The sequence below is a fragment of the Bos taurus genome, chromosome 15, assembly GCF_002263795.3.
Source record: "Bos taurus isolate L1 Dominette 01449 registration number 42190680 breed Hereford chromosome 15, ARS-UCD2.0, whole genome shotgun sequence".
Classification (NCBI taxonomy): domain Eukaryota; kingdom Metazoa; phylum Chordata; class Mammalia; order Artiodactyla; family Bovidae; genus Bos; species Bos taurus.
In genome coordinates, this window is record NC_037342.1 from 37,341,173 (window position 1) to 37,359,391 (window position 18,219).

The 18,219-nt window shown below is 45.1% G+C and overlaps 1 protein-coding gene across 3 annotated transcripts in view; it reads right to left on the bottom strand.

The window, feature by feature from the left end:
* Nucleotides 1-1,235: 1,235 nt before the first annotated feature.
* The window catches only part of INSC (INSC spindle orientation adaptor protein), a 140,170-nt gene continuing 123,186 nt past the window's right edge, over nt 1,236-18,219 (bottom strand). For 2 of the 3 annotated variants that reach the window (XM_005216065.5, XM_059875007.1), the window contains 4 exons: nt 13,716-13,782; nt 10,923-11,078; nt 9,370-9,446; nt 1,236-1,863 (listed from right to left, as the gene is read on the bottom strand). In XM_005216065.5, the coding sequence (XP_005216122.1) occupies nt 1,735-1,863; nt 9,370-9,446; nt 10,923-11,078; nt 13,716-13,782 (429 nt within the window). In that variant the 3' untranslated portion in view covers nt 1,236-1,734. The remainder of the gene's footprint in view (nt 1,864-9,369; nt 9,447-10,922; nt 11,079-13,715; nt 13,783-18,219) is intronic. The other variant, NM_001205483.1, reaches the window with a different exon arrangement.

The window sequence follows — 18,219 nt, forward strand, 5'->3', positions numbered from 1 at the left end:
CCATGCCTTGGCTATTGTGAATAGTGTTGAAATGTACATGGGGGTGCACGTATCTTTTCAAATTGGAGTTTTATCTGGATATGCCCAGGAGTGGGATTGCTGGATCATTTAGTAACTCTAATTTTAGTTTTTTAAGGACTGTCCATACTGCTCTCCACAGTGGCTGCACCAGTTTACACTCCCACCAACGATGTAAGAGGGTTCCCTTTTCTCCACACCCTCTCCAACATTTATATATTTGTAGACGTTTTGACGATTGCCATTTTAACCAGTGTGAGATGATACTTAATTGGAGTTTTGATTTGCATTTCTCTAATAATTAGCAATGTTGAGCACCTTTTCATGCGCCAATTGACCATCTATCTGTCTTCTTTGAAGAAATATCTATTTAGATCTTCTGGCTATTTTTTGATTGGGTTGTTTGTATTTTTTGATATTGAGCTTTATGAGTTGTTTGTATATTTTAGAAATTAATCTCGTTGATTATATTGTCTGCAAATATTTTTTCCCATTCTGTAGATTGTCTTTTCATCTTGCTTATGGTTTCTTTAGCTTTACAAAAGCTTTTAAATTTAATTAGGTCTCATTTGTTTAGTTTGGTTTTAATTTCCATTACTCTAGGAGACCGATCCAAAAAAGTATCGCTTCAATTTATGTCAAAGAGTTTTCTGCTTGTATTTTCCTCTAGGAGTTTTATAGTATCCAGTCTTACATTTAGGTCTTTAATCCATTTGGGGTTTATTTTTGTGTTTTATTTTATTTTTGTGTTGTTTATATGGTATTAGGGAGTGTTCTAATTTTATTCTTTTACATGTGGCTATCCAGTTTTTCCCAGCACCACTTATTAAAGAAACTGTCTTTGCTCCACTGTACATTTTTGCCTCTTTTGTCAAAGATTGACTGTAGGTATGTGAGTTTATTTCTGGGCGCTCTCTTCTGTTCCACTGATCCACCCATATGTCTGTTTTGGTGTCAATGCGTTAAGTTTTGATTACTTAATACCTCATCTGAGGATACTATTTACCATGAGGTTAAAAAAAGCAAGCCAAAGGAAACTGAGTTCCTGGGGCTTTGGAAATCTTTTGCCTTCTCACTAAATCACTCAGAACTTGACCCATTTACACAACTATGAAGACCATATAAGCTTCTATGCAGTTTTAATAGTTGAGAAAGTTTTTGTGGCATGAAACTTTGGGGAGCAAGACCTTAGTCTAAGACATAATACAATCAGAAAATTCAAGAAACATTTTATATTACATTTATTAAGAATAAAACTAGAATTTCCTTCCAGTATAGTCTGTCCAACTATGAAATTCATTTACAATATTTTAGAAAGAACAAATCTAACTTTAAAAAAAACTGCTGGGCAGCTAAAATACTCTGGTTCTCAAATTTTTTTTAAAAAGGATGCGAGATTACATATTGAGAGTAGAGAAAGCAAGAGGAAGTGAAATCACCCATGACAATCTGTCATATTAGACATTATGCATTTCAACATCTGCAACTAAAAGGTCACAGAAGTCAAAAAATTAAAAAAAAAAAAAAGACTCCCAAAGACCACAGACTGCCTGATGATGTTGCCAGAACATTTAGCCCTCTGTTCATTTCACATAAAAAATAAATTAAGTATAAATAAGGAGGTGAAGGGCTGGTGTATAATCAGGTACGTTCACAAGAATGTACTCAGATAGGGTCTTGAGAATGATGCCGAATGTCTTTTGTCTCCCACACTTGCTACACAAAACTCTCCTCCATGTTGCTGCAGAGTAAGAAAGAGTCCACAAGCCGGGGCTGGACCAGCTGCTGGAAGTCAGAGTCCTGGAGGCCTTCGGGACAGACACCGGCCAGTCTACGCAGAGCAGCCTAATGAGAAAACAGAAGAGGTCACACTGGGTCTGCTCAGGTTTATGTAGGCCTGCAACTTCCCTGAGAGATGCATTTCAGTATGTGGCTTATTTATCAGCCAATTTGAGCTCACTGTCACCTTGATATCTTAGTGGGCTGGTCCTTTTGGTCACCTAGTCACCATAGCAACCTTATGACACAGTCACCTTGCTTCATTGGTACTTTGATCTCTAGGGTGGATGTCTTCTGAAAGTTTTCATGGTCTTAATGATCTTGCCATCTTGGTTTTTCAATCATCTTAGGAAACTGATTGTTTTGAAGATTTGTCATTTTAAGGATTTGGTCAATTTAGCAACATATTTAAGTTCAAGATTTGTTTATCTTAGAGACTAGAACTGCCAGAAGCATTAGTGGAATTATATTCTCACTTCCAGGTCCCTAGAGGGACATTAGAACAACAAGGACTATTCATTCATCCATGAATTCAGCAAGGTTCTAAAGTATTTGGAATGGAGAGGAGGGAAGAGAGAGAAGAAACTATGTCATAAAGTTGAAGGAGATGGAAATTCTGCCACCAAGATGGGGATGAACAGGAGAAAGAGGTGCAAACAGAGTGAAACCAGGTCCCCATGCACTGAGTGTCGCGCTCTTCCCTGAGTATGCCATCCTATTTTATGTCCATGTGCCCTTACTCCGATTTTCCTCTTGACATGAAACCCCTACCCACTCTTTTCTAGCCAGCAGGTGTACTCATCCTGCAAGGCCTGGCCCACCGTCACCTTTTCTGTGAAGCCTTCCCTGATTCCTGGAAGCAGAGAAAATCCCTCCCTCCTCTGTCTACCTCGACCTTCTCACACTAGACTGCAATTGTTATTTAGGTGTTCATCTACCACACCAGACTCTAAGCTCCTCAAAAACACAGACTGTTGTACTTTTTGCTCCATCTACAGCAGGCAGAACAAGGCTTGCCACAGGACTCAAATAAATAATAAATGTTTGCTGGGGGGAAAAAATGAACAAATGTTAAACTGAGTTTTACTGCTAGAGCAACCTTTAAACTATAAATGTATGCTGTGTACCTACCCAGACCTCTTTGCTGGTTAGCTGAAGCCATGCACACTAAGTGTTCAATGAATATTAATTCTTTCCCTCTTCTCAAACCTAAATGCAGCAGGGAACAAGATGGGAGTTTAAGGATGCCCTTCCCTTGGAAAACCAAGAGGAGACTATCTGGAATGGCAGAGAAGCAGAGGAGGAAGAATGCAAACTCTTCCTGAGTATCTACATAGTACTGCATTTCATCCCCATAGGATACAGCAAGGTAAGTATCATGATCTCCAATTTAGAAATGAGACTAAGACTCAGAGAGGGAAACTGACCTTCCCAAGACCACACAGCAGTCCAACTCCAGGGCCCTCAGACCTAAACCTAGGCAGGATGCTGCAAGCCCAAAACACTAGCTTATACTGAGTACAGAGCAAACATGTAGCTCATTACCTAGACATAAGAGGTAACCTAGTGCTGAGAAATCACCAAGTTACTGTAAAGAGAGGATGGCTTGTCTATTGGACTAACAGGCATTGCCATATCCAAGCTGGATCAAGGATAAGGGCCATGCATCTCTGCTCATGAGCAGAGTCTTAGCCACTGGTGGCAGGAGGGAGATCCCAGGAGACTGTCTCTAACTAGTGTGTCCTGCCCCTCCTGGGTATGATGTCCCCAAGGGCTAAAGGCTGAACTCCATTACCCTTTCTGATTCCTCTTGGCTCCAATTGGGAGAAATAACCCCACTGCCTTCAAGGTGTCACTGTAAAAAATGGAATCAGGGATCTTCCACAGATGCAAGAATATGAGGCCATCTGCCGGGAGCCGGCATATTGCATATTGAGTGCATATTGCATATTGAGTGCAGCACTTTCCACAGCGTCATCTTTCAGGATCTGGAATAGCTCAACTGGAATTCTATCACTGCCGGGAGCCAGCATGAGGAACTCCGCCCATGACAAAGGTCATGAGGAAGGAGGCTCGGCATACGCAAAGGCTCCGGGATCGAGCTTCAGGAGTCCCCCCTGGAAATTCTCGAGCATCTACCCCCAAAACCAGAGTCTGCCTACTTTCTGCTTTGTGCTTTCACCTACATCTCTGACTTTATGGGGGGCTGTCTCCGAATACCTCTCTCTGAAAAAAGAGTTAGCTTACAGCTCCAGTTAATAATTCCTGGGTATGACAGTGTTTAACCTACTAACTCCTTTGGAAATCCTCTAGCCTGCCTGAATAGGTTTTTCCAGCCAATGTGATTGTTCGGAGCCTCCCAACTGTGAGAGGCAGGAGATGTTCTAAACTGTCTAAACACAGATTCCTTTGAGTAGTTAAAAGATTGATTAGAAATTGTATTGGTGAAGGGTTTTTCACTTATTGGGCCAATGTTTGCTGCTAAGTCTCCATACTCCTTACCTACTGTGTCCTTGGCAGTGTATTGATTGATATAATGTGTGTATAGAAATGTAAGTAATGGCCTCAATGTTTGTAACCTTGGACCCTTGAGTTAAATCTTTTCTTGACTGAGCTCACCTCACCTTTGCCCTATAGGAATGCAGCTTTGTCCAGTGCTTTTTTGGAGGCTGGTGCCTGACTTTGGAATAATCACCTTTAGAGAAAAATAAGTTTCTTAAAATGTTAACAGGCCTCCTGGCCAGAAGATGATGTAAATCACCTGAACTTTTGCATATGATAAGTTTGAAAACCTGGCTTCGATTAGAACCAGGAACTGCTGTCCTTGCATGACTCCACCCCTTCCCCCATTATCCTCTATGCACAACTTAAGGTATAAAAACTACTTTGGAAAATAAAGTGCGGGCTTTGTTCACCGAAACTTGGTCTCCCCATGTCGTTCTTTCTCTTACCTTCTGGCTGAATTATTCAGCCTCTTTTCTCCACTGAATTTCCTCACTGAGCTATCCTTATTTCAGCCTCTTTTCTCCACTGAATTTCCTCACTGAGCTATCCTTATTCTATTACTCTTTATATCCTTAATTAAAGTTTAATTAAGCAGTTGTTTCCTGATCCTCGCCGACGCCGTCCCCGCTTCGAATTCCCTGGATCCACCGGGGCTGGACCCCGGCAGCCATCGATGTATTTTACATTATCAAGGGTAAAAATAAAGCAAAAGGAAGACAAAGAAATAGAAAATAGATCCATGAAAAGAAAAAATGAGGTAGAAGGAGGAAATTACACACAGAGAAAAAGAGCATCAGAAAAACAGAACAAGAAGGAACTATAAAAAGAGACATAGATGAACTTGGAAAGAAAAGAAAGTAGGCATGAAAGGGAGATGGAGAGAGAAAGAGATGGTATCAGAGAAAAAAAGAGCACACCCTGGAAACAAGAGGATAATAAGTGGGAGGAGGTGAGGAGGGAGATGGGAGAGGACAGGGGAGAGGACCAGGGGGGTAAAAAGAATGGGGGGAGCAGAGAAAGAGAGAGAAAAATCCCTAAGGGAGGAGGCAACCTTTAGAGGAAGAGAAAAGCAAAAACAAAATATGAGAGAGAATTAGACCCAAAAAACCACAAAGGCAAATAGACATCCTCCACTCCCCAGGGTCCTCAGAAAGCGTGCAGGGCATGGACCCAAATGACCCCAGAGCACCCCCTCCTCAGGGTCCAGGAGCTCAAAGGACCTCTCCTGCCTGAAGCCTTTTCCTTGGCCTCTCCTTTCCTCGGAGGGTTGTTAATAGCCAATATTCCCAGGACCACATTCCCAGACAGTCTGAAAACAGCCAAGTCTTAAACAAGCCCTGCAGCCCTCTGACAGCCGCTTCAATAAAGAAAAATCAATTCTGTTTGCAAGAGGCAGTCTGTGTGGCTGCTTTTCCAGACGTGGGAGATGATAAATGAGGTGTCCTCCCTTCACCTGAAGAGTGCCTCTGCAACTGGGAAGAAGGCTTAGGGAGGGCCAAGAGAGGTACCCCCAACTCCACCCATCAGGCCAGGCTCCAGGTGACCCCCAGCTCACCAGCCAGGCGGCATAGAGCCCTGTCTGGGGGTCAAATAGTGAACACCCTCCAACACTGGGGACCGGGGGTGGGCAGACAAGTCCACTGGTTCCTCAGCCAGGCAAGAAACAGTCACCAAACCTAAGGTCCTATGGAAACACAAGAGCTGGGAAAGAACCCCAGCCCTGAGAAGCTTCTAGGGTAGAGGGTGAGAAGTACAGAACCCCTCCCATGAGCCAAGGTAGCATGACTGGGCCATTAGGCATAAGGGGAGAAAGCATGGCTGGAAACAAGAAGGTCTGGGCAAAAAGTCAAGACCTTCAGCATCAGGCAAGCCTCTGTTGGAATTCCAAGGGCCTCCCTCATAACACGTAGAACACAGGATAACACAGCCTGCTTTCTACTGGGGAAAACAAAATCCAAGCAGGCCAGCCCAGGCACACACCATGTACTCCCTGCATTTGAGCCTCACAGAGGAGGATTTTGATCCGAGCCTTGAAGGGAGTGTGGGCAGAGCTGTAGAGAGGGCATCTGCCTGGGACAAGGGACAAAGCTCAGTGTCAGGGTGGTTCAGGGCACTCAGACCTGAGCTGGAAAGGGCCTGGAGGCAGTGGGAGGTCTTCAGAGGTCAGAGCCAGGCTACAAAGGCTGAGCACATGGACAGTAGGCCACAGGGAAGGGGGCCCCAGGGAAGGGCTGCTCGTGGAAAGGTCCTGATTGTAAACTGTCATGAGGAAAATTAGGCCAGCAGCCACGTTAAGGATGGATTCTGGAGGAAGGGCCTCTATTCACATCCAAAAACCTGTCCACAGGGAGAAATTTAATCCCTTTTCCACCGGAAAGTCCTTCAAGTGATGGAAAATAGAGGCCAAGCCCGTCTATGCGCTCTTTTTCAACCTAATGATAAAGATGGAAAATGAGTCATAATAAGCCCCCATGTCTGAATGAAGCTTTATAACTGCTCAACATTTCTTTAGGGTCTGTTCAGTGTCAGGCAGTTGCTGGCCACCCAAGTTGTGAAGATGCAGCAGTTGGGACCAATGACTATGCATTTGCAGGTATTAACTCTCTCCACGTATTCAGCAGACCAGACAGAATTACAGTCTGTGGAGGAAAAAGCAATGAAAAATATTATATCTTTACATTCACTGCCCTCCAATTGAATGAAATAGCCTTTCCTTCAGCTGTGAATGCAGTGACAAACCAAGAAGTCTCAGCAATAACTGTTACTTGTTCACCAACAGCAATCACAGGGACTTTTGTAACTGAGCAGGACCCTGGGTCAGGTAGATCCAGATGCAGAAGGAATGGAAACCCACTCCAGTATTCTTGCCTGAAGAATTCCATGGGCAGAGGAGCCTGGCGGGCCGTGAGATCGCAAAGAGTCGGACATGACTGAGTAACTAACACTTTCACCTTCAGGACCCTATGGAGCCTTTGTGGAACAGCACATCTCTCCCCCCATATCCTCTATCTGCCTCTTGTCTGTAGAAAAACTTTAGTCTCCTAGACTTCCCTGAGTTCCAAAGAGTACATTTAATCAAAGAAGAGAGAAATGCAGAAAGAAAAGGAAAATAGTTAAGCAAGACAAAATGATGATAGTTAAGCCATTAAACAAAGTCAAAGGCCTTTAGTTTCTCCTCAGTGGATGTGTGTAATATTCTGAGCCATGTCCTTTGAACTGGTTTACAGATACTGAAACCCCCACCAGGTGGAAGAAGTTAACTCTATGCTGCCCACGTAGACTCTCAACCAGTTGAAATAAGAAGGGTGATGATGCTAACTCCAGATCACCTAACCACCAACCAATCAGGAGAATGTCCATGAGTTGATCACACACGGCACAAGCCCTCCTCCCTTATCCTGTCTTGAGAAACTTTCCCTGAAAGCCTTTGGGGAGTTTGGGCCTTTTAAGCACTGGTTACCTGGCCTCCTTAATTGGCATCTGCAAAAACACTGCACTTTCTTTCTCCACAAGCCAGTGTCAGTGGAATGGCTTTACTGCCCATGGGCATATGGACCCAAGTTTGGTTCAGTAACAATTTCACATCCCATTACAGTTTCTGGAGGTACTTTCAACATTATTTATGTTCATTGCTAGTCAAGACTCCATGAGTTGGTTGGATGGCATTACCAACTCGATGGACATGAGTTTGAGCAAGTTCCAGGAGTTGGTGATGGACAGGGAAGCCTGGCGTGCTGCAGTCTATGGGGTCGCAAAGAGTTGTATGCAACTGAGTGACTGAACTGAACTGCTATTACTATGTTACCTGTTTAAATAGTCTAATAATTATTTTAATATGATTGCCCTCCTTTTAATTCTATATATATTTACTTTATGCATGATAAAAACTAATACTGAAATGGGGTCCATAAGCTTCACCAGCTTGCCCAAGGCACAGAAGAGATGAAGTTTGTTCTGCATGTACCAAAATAAAAGCCCCATCAGAGCTGAGGTTTTTTTCTTTTTTTCCCCACATCTGTCATCCCCAAAGCCTAGAAGAGTACATGGCCCACATAATCACTCAGCAAATATTTACTGAATAAAGTTTACAGCACTTAGTGGCCTACCCAATGTTACACAGCTCATTAATGGCAAAACCAAGACAGGTGTGTCTGACTAAAATGCCTGCTATTCCTACCACCACACACTGCCTGTTAGGAGCTCCCAGAAATGGGATGGGATCAGTTTGGGAAAAAAAAGAATGGGGTGAGGAGGGGCTTTATTGTGAAACAGCTTGCAGAACCTCTAGGTCCGTCCCTTCTCCTACACAGTCTTTGAGGGCCAATCAAAGATCTTGCACCCCCTTCTAGAAGTTAAAGGGCTTTTACAATGGGCTTTCCTGCTCCTGGATGCTTCCAGCTGCTCTGCTTTAGGATTCGATGCAGCCTAGCAGGGAGGATTACAGAGACAAGGCATCTGTTCCCCATCTGGTGCTGTTGGTACTTTCATGGTGGACCCAAGCATCAAGAAGTTGGGTAGGGACCTCTCAGGACGTGCTAGCTTGGTTGGGTGAAGATCCTGGGGACAGGCCAAATAATACTTTGTCCTGCCCTGCCCTGCCCTGCTCCACAAAGAAGAAGGGAGCTACGAAGCTGGAAGAGCACCAGTAGAGGGGCTCTACCTGAGGAGGAAAGGAGGCTTTCTTACAGTGTCCTCTTTGGAACAGGCAGAAGACATCAGACCCTAGCAACCACATGCTACAAGCACCACAGCATCACCAACACCACCAGCATCCTGCCACCCAGCCCCTCTGGTCTTGACCTGCTATTAGATCCCCCAGAACCCCAAAGGTTATAAACATGTGTAATGGAGGTTCTCCTTTTACCTATATGACCTTGCATAATTTTCATCACAATCTTATGAACTTAGTGAAACAAGTATTATTCTTGCTACCATTTTAAAGAGAAAAGTGGAAACCCAGAATAAGTTGCCTGTACCCAAGTCAACCGTGGCATAGCCTGATCCCCTGGTCCCTGGTCTGCAACCCCAAAGCCCAGGAAGGAAGAGGCGGGGAAACTGGGAACTCACCAGGCAGGCCACCAGCACGGCGTCGCTGCTGTTCCTCTCTGAGGGCGAGCGGCAGAGTTCAATGAGGCGGGACATACCTGCAAGAGACATGGGGAGACCCTCACACCTGGGTCAGGATGGGTGCGGCCAGGCCTGACCCAAAGGTGTTCCAGTCTCTTACCACAGCCCTCTGCGTGGAGCCGGGTAGAGGCAGGTGGCCGCCAATTGATAGGGAAAGGGATAAACCCCTCTGAGGAGTCTGTGGGGGAGACTTTCTGCTCCCTCAAGTGTAAATGAACCTTGGTCAGGCCCAGAATTAGCTGCAGCATCAAAACCTTTTCCCTGAGCATCAGCACACTGGCAACAGTGGAGAGTGATGAGCCACAGGAGATACTGCAGGTCCTTCTAAGAAAGAACTTCCCATGCAGGTACTTTATCAGAGCTAAACTCAATGTTTACATCTTAGTACCTTTTTCTTCCCCAATTGCCCATTTGAGTCAGAAAATATATTGTGGCTAAAATTAAAGAAGACTACAGATTGAGTAGGCTAATATTTCCTAAGCCTTTACAGAGGAAAGTAAAATAAATGATCTTGTTTTTCAATACAAAATGACTTCTCTCAAATTCTAAAAACAACAGGGAAAAACTCATAAGATAGTAATAAAAAGTATGCAGACAGATTCTTGATGTTTTTTCTCCATAAAGTCACTATGGAGCCAGGACTCTATGCTGCCCCAGGGCCACCTCTTGCTGTCCTCCAGTGTCTGGATGGTCAGGAACACTGCCATCTCCTGCCTCCACCTGGGGCACTCCTTCTTAGCCTTCACACCAGAATAACTCCTCAAACTACAGCTAAGGATTCATTTCCGTGTTAAAGCATTATTTGCCCCACCCAGGTAAATGTAGACTACTTCCTCTGTGTGCCAATCATGCCATCGACATCCTTTGAGCATTACATGATGCTATTCAAGTGCAAACTTTTCTTTCCGTATCTGTTACCTGCATTAGATTATAAGCCACTGTCATCAGGTTGCAGTTATAACCAGTGTTTTATGCCCAGCACTCAGAACAGAGCCTAGCATAGAGTGGGTGCTCTGGAAACATTTGTTGGGTAAATAAACGACGGACGAACTGAATGAAGGAATGAGTGAGGGATTTAATGAGTAAGTTATGAATGAGATAATGGTGGATAAATGAAGTAATGAATGAATGACCAAAAGGATGAATTAATGAGTAAATGAATGAGGGGCTAAGTAAGTAAGAGTAGGTGAATAACTGAATGAATGAATGAGGAAATGAATGAGAGTATGAAAGAATGAGGTTCTCATTAACAGGAAGCCCCTAAGTCAGTCACTCTCTGACCAACTTAAACCTCTCTAGACTCCTTTTCTCTCCAGCCTCAGCCCCAGGGGAAAGGAAGGTCACTTGGGGCACACCCTGGGGCCCCACACCAGCGTTTCCCAGCATAGCCAGCCCTGCTCTGAGTCATCCATCGCCACCACCACTGTGAAATCAGGACTGCTCCCAGCCCGAACCACCCCTCCACCACCCCTGCCCCAGCCAGCACCACTCACAGCTCAGCCGCACGGCCTCCCGTGCCACATCTGGGTCTCGGCTGAGACGGGCCAGGGTCACTGCAGCCTTTTGCTGGACTCTCTCACAGGCCGCCACCTCGGCAGGGGTCCCAGACCGTGGCTTCTCAGACAGCATGCCCATGATAAGTTGGACCCCTGAGTGGAAAGTGAGGAACAGTTGGTAGCTGCCTGAGCAGGGCCAGCTGGATGGAGTTGTAGGCTCAAGCCAAGGCTGTTGGGGTGACTCAGGGGTCTCAACCACAGGAGGAACCTGGACAAGGCCATGTCTGCTCCATCTGCCCTGAGGGTGTCTCTGCCTCCATATACCAAGACACTATACTTGGGAGGGACCTTTGGTCCTTTTAACATTTTTTTAATGCTATCACTGAGCTTTTACTACATCCCTGATGCTGTGCTAAATACACAGTAAATGCATGATCCCTAAAACCTCCTAACAGCCTCAGAGACTAAGTACTATTTATTATAATTCCCTTCGAGGCCCAGAGAGAGGCGAAGTATGTTGCCCAGGGTCGCGCAGTAAGTAGCTAGGGATGGGAACTCAGATAACTGGTTACCCTCCATCACTGCTTCACTTCTGATGCTGGAGCATCTGAGACAGGTCCAGGGGTAATGGGTCTCCCTGGTGGGAGGTGACCTACCCCTAGGCTGGATAATCACTAGATCAGATGTCTTAGAGGGGTTTCATGACTAGAAGAGGGTGGAGTAATCGGACTGAGATGTTTAGGCTTAGGTTTGGTCAGCTGAGAACCTCTCCCCTGAAACCAGAGCTGTGGTCTGATTGTCCTGGGTGTATACTGTGACCTGTGGTGACATAAACAGGGGGCACCAAGATTAAGAAATTTTACAGACACCTCATGGTCAGGGTTCCCATAAAGAAGCCATTTTCCAAACCCTAACCCTAACCTGGCTTCGTACCTGGAGCCTGACAAAAAAAGTTTCTCTTATGCTAGCAGGTGGGCAATGTGAGGACAAGGATGTTCGTCCATTTCCTGAACAGGTGTCTCCTAAGTGTCAGAATAGTGCTCAGCTCAAAGGTTTGTGAATGAACATCAAATGAATGAATGTGGATGTATTCATGTGAGAAGTCTTGCAATTGTACAAAACACAAAGTTTCCTTTAAATATATATAAATCTTATCTACAGAAAGATAAGATGCAATGAAATTGGGGCTGCCAACAAAAATCCAGAATGTGTTTTCTAAGTTCTAGCCAGGCTCAGTGCCACAGAGTCGCCCAAGAGTTGAAGGGTGTTACAGCTTAGAGAGCAGGTCCCAAAGCCATGTTCCGTCCCCAACATTCACTCCAGTTCAGCCCCAGCCACTGAGGGAGAAGCAAAATTAGCTGGAAGGACACCACTGATACCACTGATAAAAATGAGCTTGTACTGCCCTGGCCCGCCTCCCAGTGTAAGGGTGACCAGTGATCACAGTTGCTGACCTTCTAGCAGGGCCCATTCATCCACCAACACTCACACACAATTCAGGGCAGGACAGAGACAAAATCATCAGGCTTCAGGGCAAGGCATGTCAGAGTCTCAAGTGTCTTGAGTGGAGGATTGCCTTTCACAGCACAAGGCTTGCCCTCTCCAGACCAAGGAGTTCTACAGTCTTCCAGTGGTCCCAGGCTGAATGACCACCACTGCTGAACCCTCAAATTCTGCCCCACTTTTGTAAATAGTTCCTTCATCAAACTCTCTTCACTTAAACCCTATGAGATGACCACTGTTTCCTGAAAGAGCATATACCCATAGCACAGAGCTCATTCTGTGCCTAACACTCTTCTAACAAGCCTTCTATTAATGCTCACATCATCCCAGTGAGGTGGATATTACTATTGTTTCGTTTTGCAGATGGAAGAATGGAGGTCACTAATAAGTAACAGCCATGTAATGCAGCCAAAAAAAAGTTTCTCATTATTAGCCCGATCACATAAAATTAACACAAAAAGATATTTTTTCAATAGAGTAAGGGGAATGGAGAATGTATACATGTATTAAAACAGCAAGGCAACCTGGGAGAAGGGGGCTTAATAGGAGCAGAGGCAGCTGTCCAGGCTCCCAGCTCACTCCTCCTCATTAGCATCTCTTGGTTTCCAACTGGTTGCTAATTGCTCCATTATTTCTCAGTCACAGGAAGCCCTCTCCACTCCTATCCCAGCTGCAAGGCAGCCAGCTGATCTGCTTTCCAGTAGAGACCATTTAGATCAGATCCTGGGCACCTCACCTGGACATGGTGACACTCTCAGCGTGAGGTGGGAGCAAAGGAACAAGAGGAAACAGATGATCTCAGGTGAGGCATCCAGGGATCCATCTGCCCTGACCCCACCCCCCACCCATCAGCTTTCTCCCGTGGCCAAACCCAGTATGATGAGAATAATTTAAAGTTGGAATGCATCCTTTACGGGCATAGGTTTTTACTTTTGGATCCTAATGAAGTCTCTGTCTTCTCCTCAACACACTAATTAAAATAGCAGCTGCCATGCTTCTACCTTGGATTTACCTTATCTTCTTCCCTGCTTTGCTTTCTACACCTGACATTCCCTATCTTTTGCTCCATGTCTGCCTCCCACTAGATCAAAGTGCTATGGAAGCAAGCAAACATTTACCTATTGGCCCATTGCCCACATAAGCACACATTCATGTGCCCTTGCAAATGGGGAGACCCACGTGTACAAATTTACATACCTACACAGAGGCCTTCATACAAACACAAAGGCACAAGGGCCCACAGAGCCGCATAACCCATACAGCATGCACGCCGCTGAAAAGACATACCGTTCTCCTGAATAATGTCGGAGGCACACTGCTCTAGGACAGACATGTTTGCCAAGATGGTCACAATCTGGAAAAGAGAATTGAGAAGCTAAGAAAATGGGAACTCCTGAGCCAAAGGTACTCTGTATAGGTAGGTGAGTCAGGGGCTACAAAACTTTCCTTTAGCCCATGACTCCTTACAGTCTACCTGGCCCATCCTTCCATGGTATTTTCTTCCATCTTCACAGGCTTCTGGCACTCAGATGTATTTCCCTAGTGACTGAAGCCCATTCATCAGCATGTGGCCCTAGGACGGCCCTCAGGGGCCCCAGGACACCGTTGGAGAGAACAGAATCACCTGAATGAAGATGGAGCCTCAATCACCTTTCAGCAGGATCCCTTTGCACCCAGCCCCTGGAATGCAGACAGAATTGGCAGGTTCCTGGCTAGCCCCTGTCTTGGATTGGGTTCTCTCCACCCCAGCTTCTTGCCCTGATACTAAGCCCCACCTATTTTCAACCTGAAATGAATGGAGACTAAGGTTAAGATAGAGATCATGACAAGGAAACTAAAGGCAGCATTGCACCATAAACTTCAGGTATTGTATGGAATCTGATGAGGATTCATGCTCTGCTACACTTTACAAGCCTGTGGACTGCAAAGCCTTGCTTGTCAGTCATGGCTGAAGGACTCTGCCTGTAGGAAAGGAATGCTGATGCCAGGTAAACACTGATCCTTGGTTACAACTTCTGGGCTGAGCAGCCAACAGCCCACCCCAGCCCTACCCCCTGGCATAGTCAAGGTTGTACAGAGAACTCTAAACTGAATTAAGGGATGGGCCAGTAAGGGACTTCCTGTAGACCCCAAACTGTAAAGGGTGCCAAACACCACAGGAATATGTTGGAAACGGGGCACCTGTTAACCCAGATGCCACTCATGACACTGAGCCTAACATTAAATTTAGAAAAATGAAAATTCACCCGCTTCCATGGAAATGGACAGTACTCTCAAGTAGTAATTAAAATAAATCATAAAATAACACTTTTCCTTGGTGGAGGCTTATTTCTCTGCAAAGCCTGTCACACGGTATAACAGAAGTGGAGGCCGTGCCCCACCTCTGGAGAAGCAGCTGACAGTCTCCTGACACAGTTCAAGCAGCTTAAGTTCTGAAATGGGATAATGATCTTCACGACCCAGATAATCACGATGGTGTGATCACTGACCTAGAGCCAGACATCCTGGAATGTGAAGTCAACTGGGCCTTAGAAAGCATCACTATGAACAAAGCTAGTAGAGGTGATGGAATTCCAGTTGAGCTATTTCAAATCCTGAGAGATGATGCTATGAACGTGCTGCACTCAATATGCCAGCAAATTTGGAAAACTCAGCAGTGGCCACAAGACTGGAAAAGGTCAGTTTTCATTCCAATCCCAAAGAAAGGCAATGGCAAAGAATGCTCAAACTACCACACAATGGCACTTATCTCACATGCTAGTAAAGTAATGCTCAAAATTCTCCAAGCCAGGCCTCAGCAATACATGAACCCTGAATTTCCTGATGTTCAAGCTGGTTTTAGAAAAGGCAGAGGAACCAGAGAGCAACTTGCCAACATCTGCTGGATCATGGAAAAAGCAAGAGAGTTCCAGAAAAACATCTATTTCTGCTTTATTGACTATGCCAAAGCCTTTGACTGTGTGGATCACAATAAACTGTGGAAAATTCTGAAAGAGATGGGAATACCAGATCACCTGACCTGCCTCTTGAGAAACCTATATGCAGGTCAGGAAGCAATAGTTAGAACTGGACATGGAACAACCGACTGGTTCCAAATAGGAAAAGGAGTACGTCAAGGCTGTATATTGTCACCCTGATTATTTAACTTATATGCAGAGTACATCATGAGAAATGCTGGACTGGAAGAAGCACAAGCTGGAATCAAGATTGCCAGGAGAAATATCAATAACCTCAGATATGCAGATGACACCACCCTTATGGCAGAAAGTGAAGAGGAACTAAAAAGTCTCTCAATGAAAGTGAAAGTGGAGAGTGAAAAAGTTGGCTTAAAGCTCAACATTTAGAAAACAAAGATCATGGCATCCGGTCCCATCACTTCATGGGAAATAGATGGGGAAACAGTGGAAACAGTGTCAGACTTTATTTTGGGGGGCTCTAAAATCACTACAGATGGTGACTGCAGCCATGAAATTAAAAGATGCTTACTCCTTGGACAGAAAGTTTTGACCAACCTAGATAGCATATTCAAAAGCAGAGACATTACTTTGCCAACAAAGGTCCGTCTAGTCAAGGCTATGATTTTTCCTGTGGTCATGTATGGATGTGAGAGTTGGACTGTGAAGAAGGCTGAGTGCTGAAGAACTGATGCTTTTGAACTGTGGTGTTGGAGAAGACTCTTGAGAGTCCCTTGGACTGCAAGGAGATCCAACCAGTCTATTCTAAAGGAGATCAGCCCTGGGATTTCTTTGGAAGGAATGATGCTAAAGCTGAAACTCCAGTACTTTGGCCACCTCATGCGAAGAGTTGACTCATTGGAAAAGACTGTGATGCTGGGAGGGATTGGGGGCAGGAGGAGAAGGGGACGACAGAGGATGAGATGGCTGGATGGCATCACTGACTCGATGGACATGAGTCTGAGTGAACTCCGGGAGTTGGTGATGGACAGGGAGGCCTGGCGTGCTGCAATTCATGGGGTCGCAAAGAGTCGGACATGGCTGAGCAACTGAACTGAACTGAACTGAACTGAACATGGTATTGACTAACAAAGAGTATTATCTAGATTTTAATTGGTTCAATATTGGCATATTACTCTGGATAATAAATTCAGATAACAAATCTCTTAAACAGGAAGGGAAAAGTATGACACATTGATAGAGTATCTATCCTCTCCATTTCCCACTAAACACATTTTAGAAAGGGACATGTCTCCTTAGGCTGTCATATCCGCCATCCCAGCTTGGACCCGGCCAGGGGCCTGGGTGGGTAAGCATGATGGGGACGGTAGCCAGGGGAGGGACAGGACAGGTGCCATAACCTTCATCCTGAAGGTCACTCTGCACCAGGAAGTATTTCATGAGGGGAGTGACAAACTCCTATTTGCATTTTTGAAAGATAATAGGACTAAAGAAGTGTTTGTCTTTGGAAGCTCTTTTTCCCCACCCTTTCAGGATTATGAGTGTGGGCTAAGTGAAAGAGGTAGAAGAAAAATATAGGTAGAAGATGCAGCCAAAAGCAGAAGGCTCCTAAGATGCCTAAAGCACACAGTCTTGTGAGGAAGGAGACACAAGGCCAAGCCTGTGCCAGACTGGAGTTCACCTGGCCTTCTCTGGGATGTGAGTAGGAGTATGGTGCACACCCTTGGTTCCTGCAGCATGGGGACAGCGATCCTCCAACCATGACCAGCCTGGCTGCTGAATAAAGGTGGTTGCTTGACATACAGAACCAAAAGAGAAGAGAGGAAGGGAGGGAGGGAGGGAGAGAGGACTCCAGGAAGGAAGGGAAGAAGGGAAAGAAAGGCAAAATAAAAAAGGAAACCTTTGTCTGCAGCATCAGGTTCATTACACAGCAATTATTAGCTGTGTCACAGCACAGGCTGGTCTTTGTGTCAGACTAATTTAGATCCTGTTAATGAAAATTACTTCCTCTTTACAGAACCTGTACCCCATGTGGTTTTCTGAGGTGCAGATGAAGTATTCAATTAAGCACAATTTGAATAAATGCCAATTAGGCCCTGCCTTGAGCCCCCGCCTTTGAAACATCTTTGTCTGTACCTACTGTGATAGAAAGGAAAAGGCAGATCCACAACATTCCTCCTTACAGTTGAATCCAGAGTTGGGATTTTAGGGACAACTGGTTTACCTTGTTAGCTATACAGTAGCAATGCTGTCAAGGGACAGAAGACAGGAGCCAGATGACAGTTTTCCCCCTGGCCCAAGCCAATTCATTCCTGTCTGATGATTTTTTAATTAAGTCTTATTCCTCCTAAGTGAGAGGGTACTGATCCCTCTATAGCTATTTGTGAATACAGAGGGTATCACCCTCAAGAGAGGCCCTAGGTAAGAGACAGTATAGCATAGCAGCTAAATGCATGGACCAACCTCTTCCAAATCTGGGTTCTATCATCATTTTCCATCTGATCTTGACCATGTTACTTAACCTTTCTCTGCCTTGTTGAGCAAGGAGTATTCATTTTCTATTGCTGCTAAAACAAGTGACCACAGACTTAGTGACTTAACCCAACATAATTTTATCTTGCAATTCCGGGGGTTAGAAGCCTTTAGTGGGTCTGATGGAGCTAAAGTCAAGTGTTGACAGAGCTTCATTCCTTCTGCATGGAGGCTCTCGGGGAGAATCCGTGTCCTGTTCTTTTCCAGTTTTTAAAAGCTGCTAGACTCCTTAGCCTCTGCTGGCCCATCACTCTGACCTCTGCTTCCTCAGTCACATCTCATCCTCTGACTCTGACCCTCTGCCTCTTTCTTACAAGAATCCTTGTGGTACATTGGGACCACAT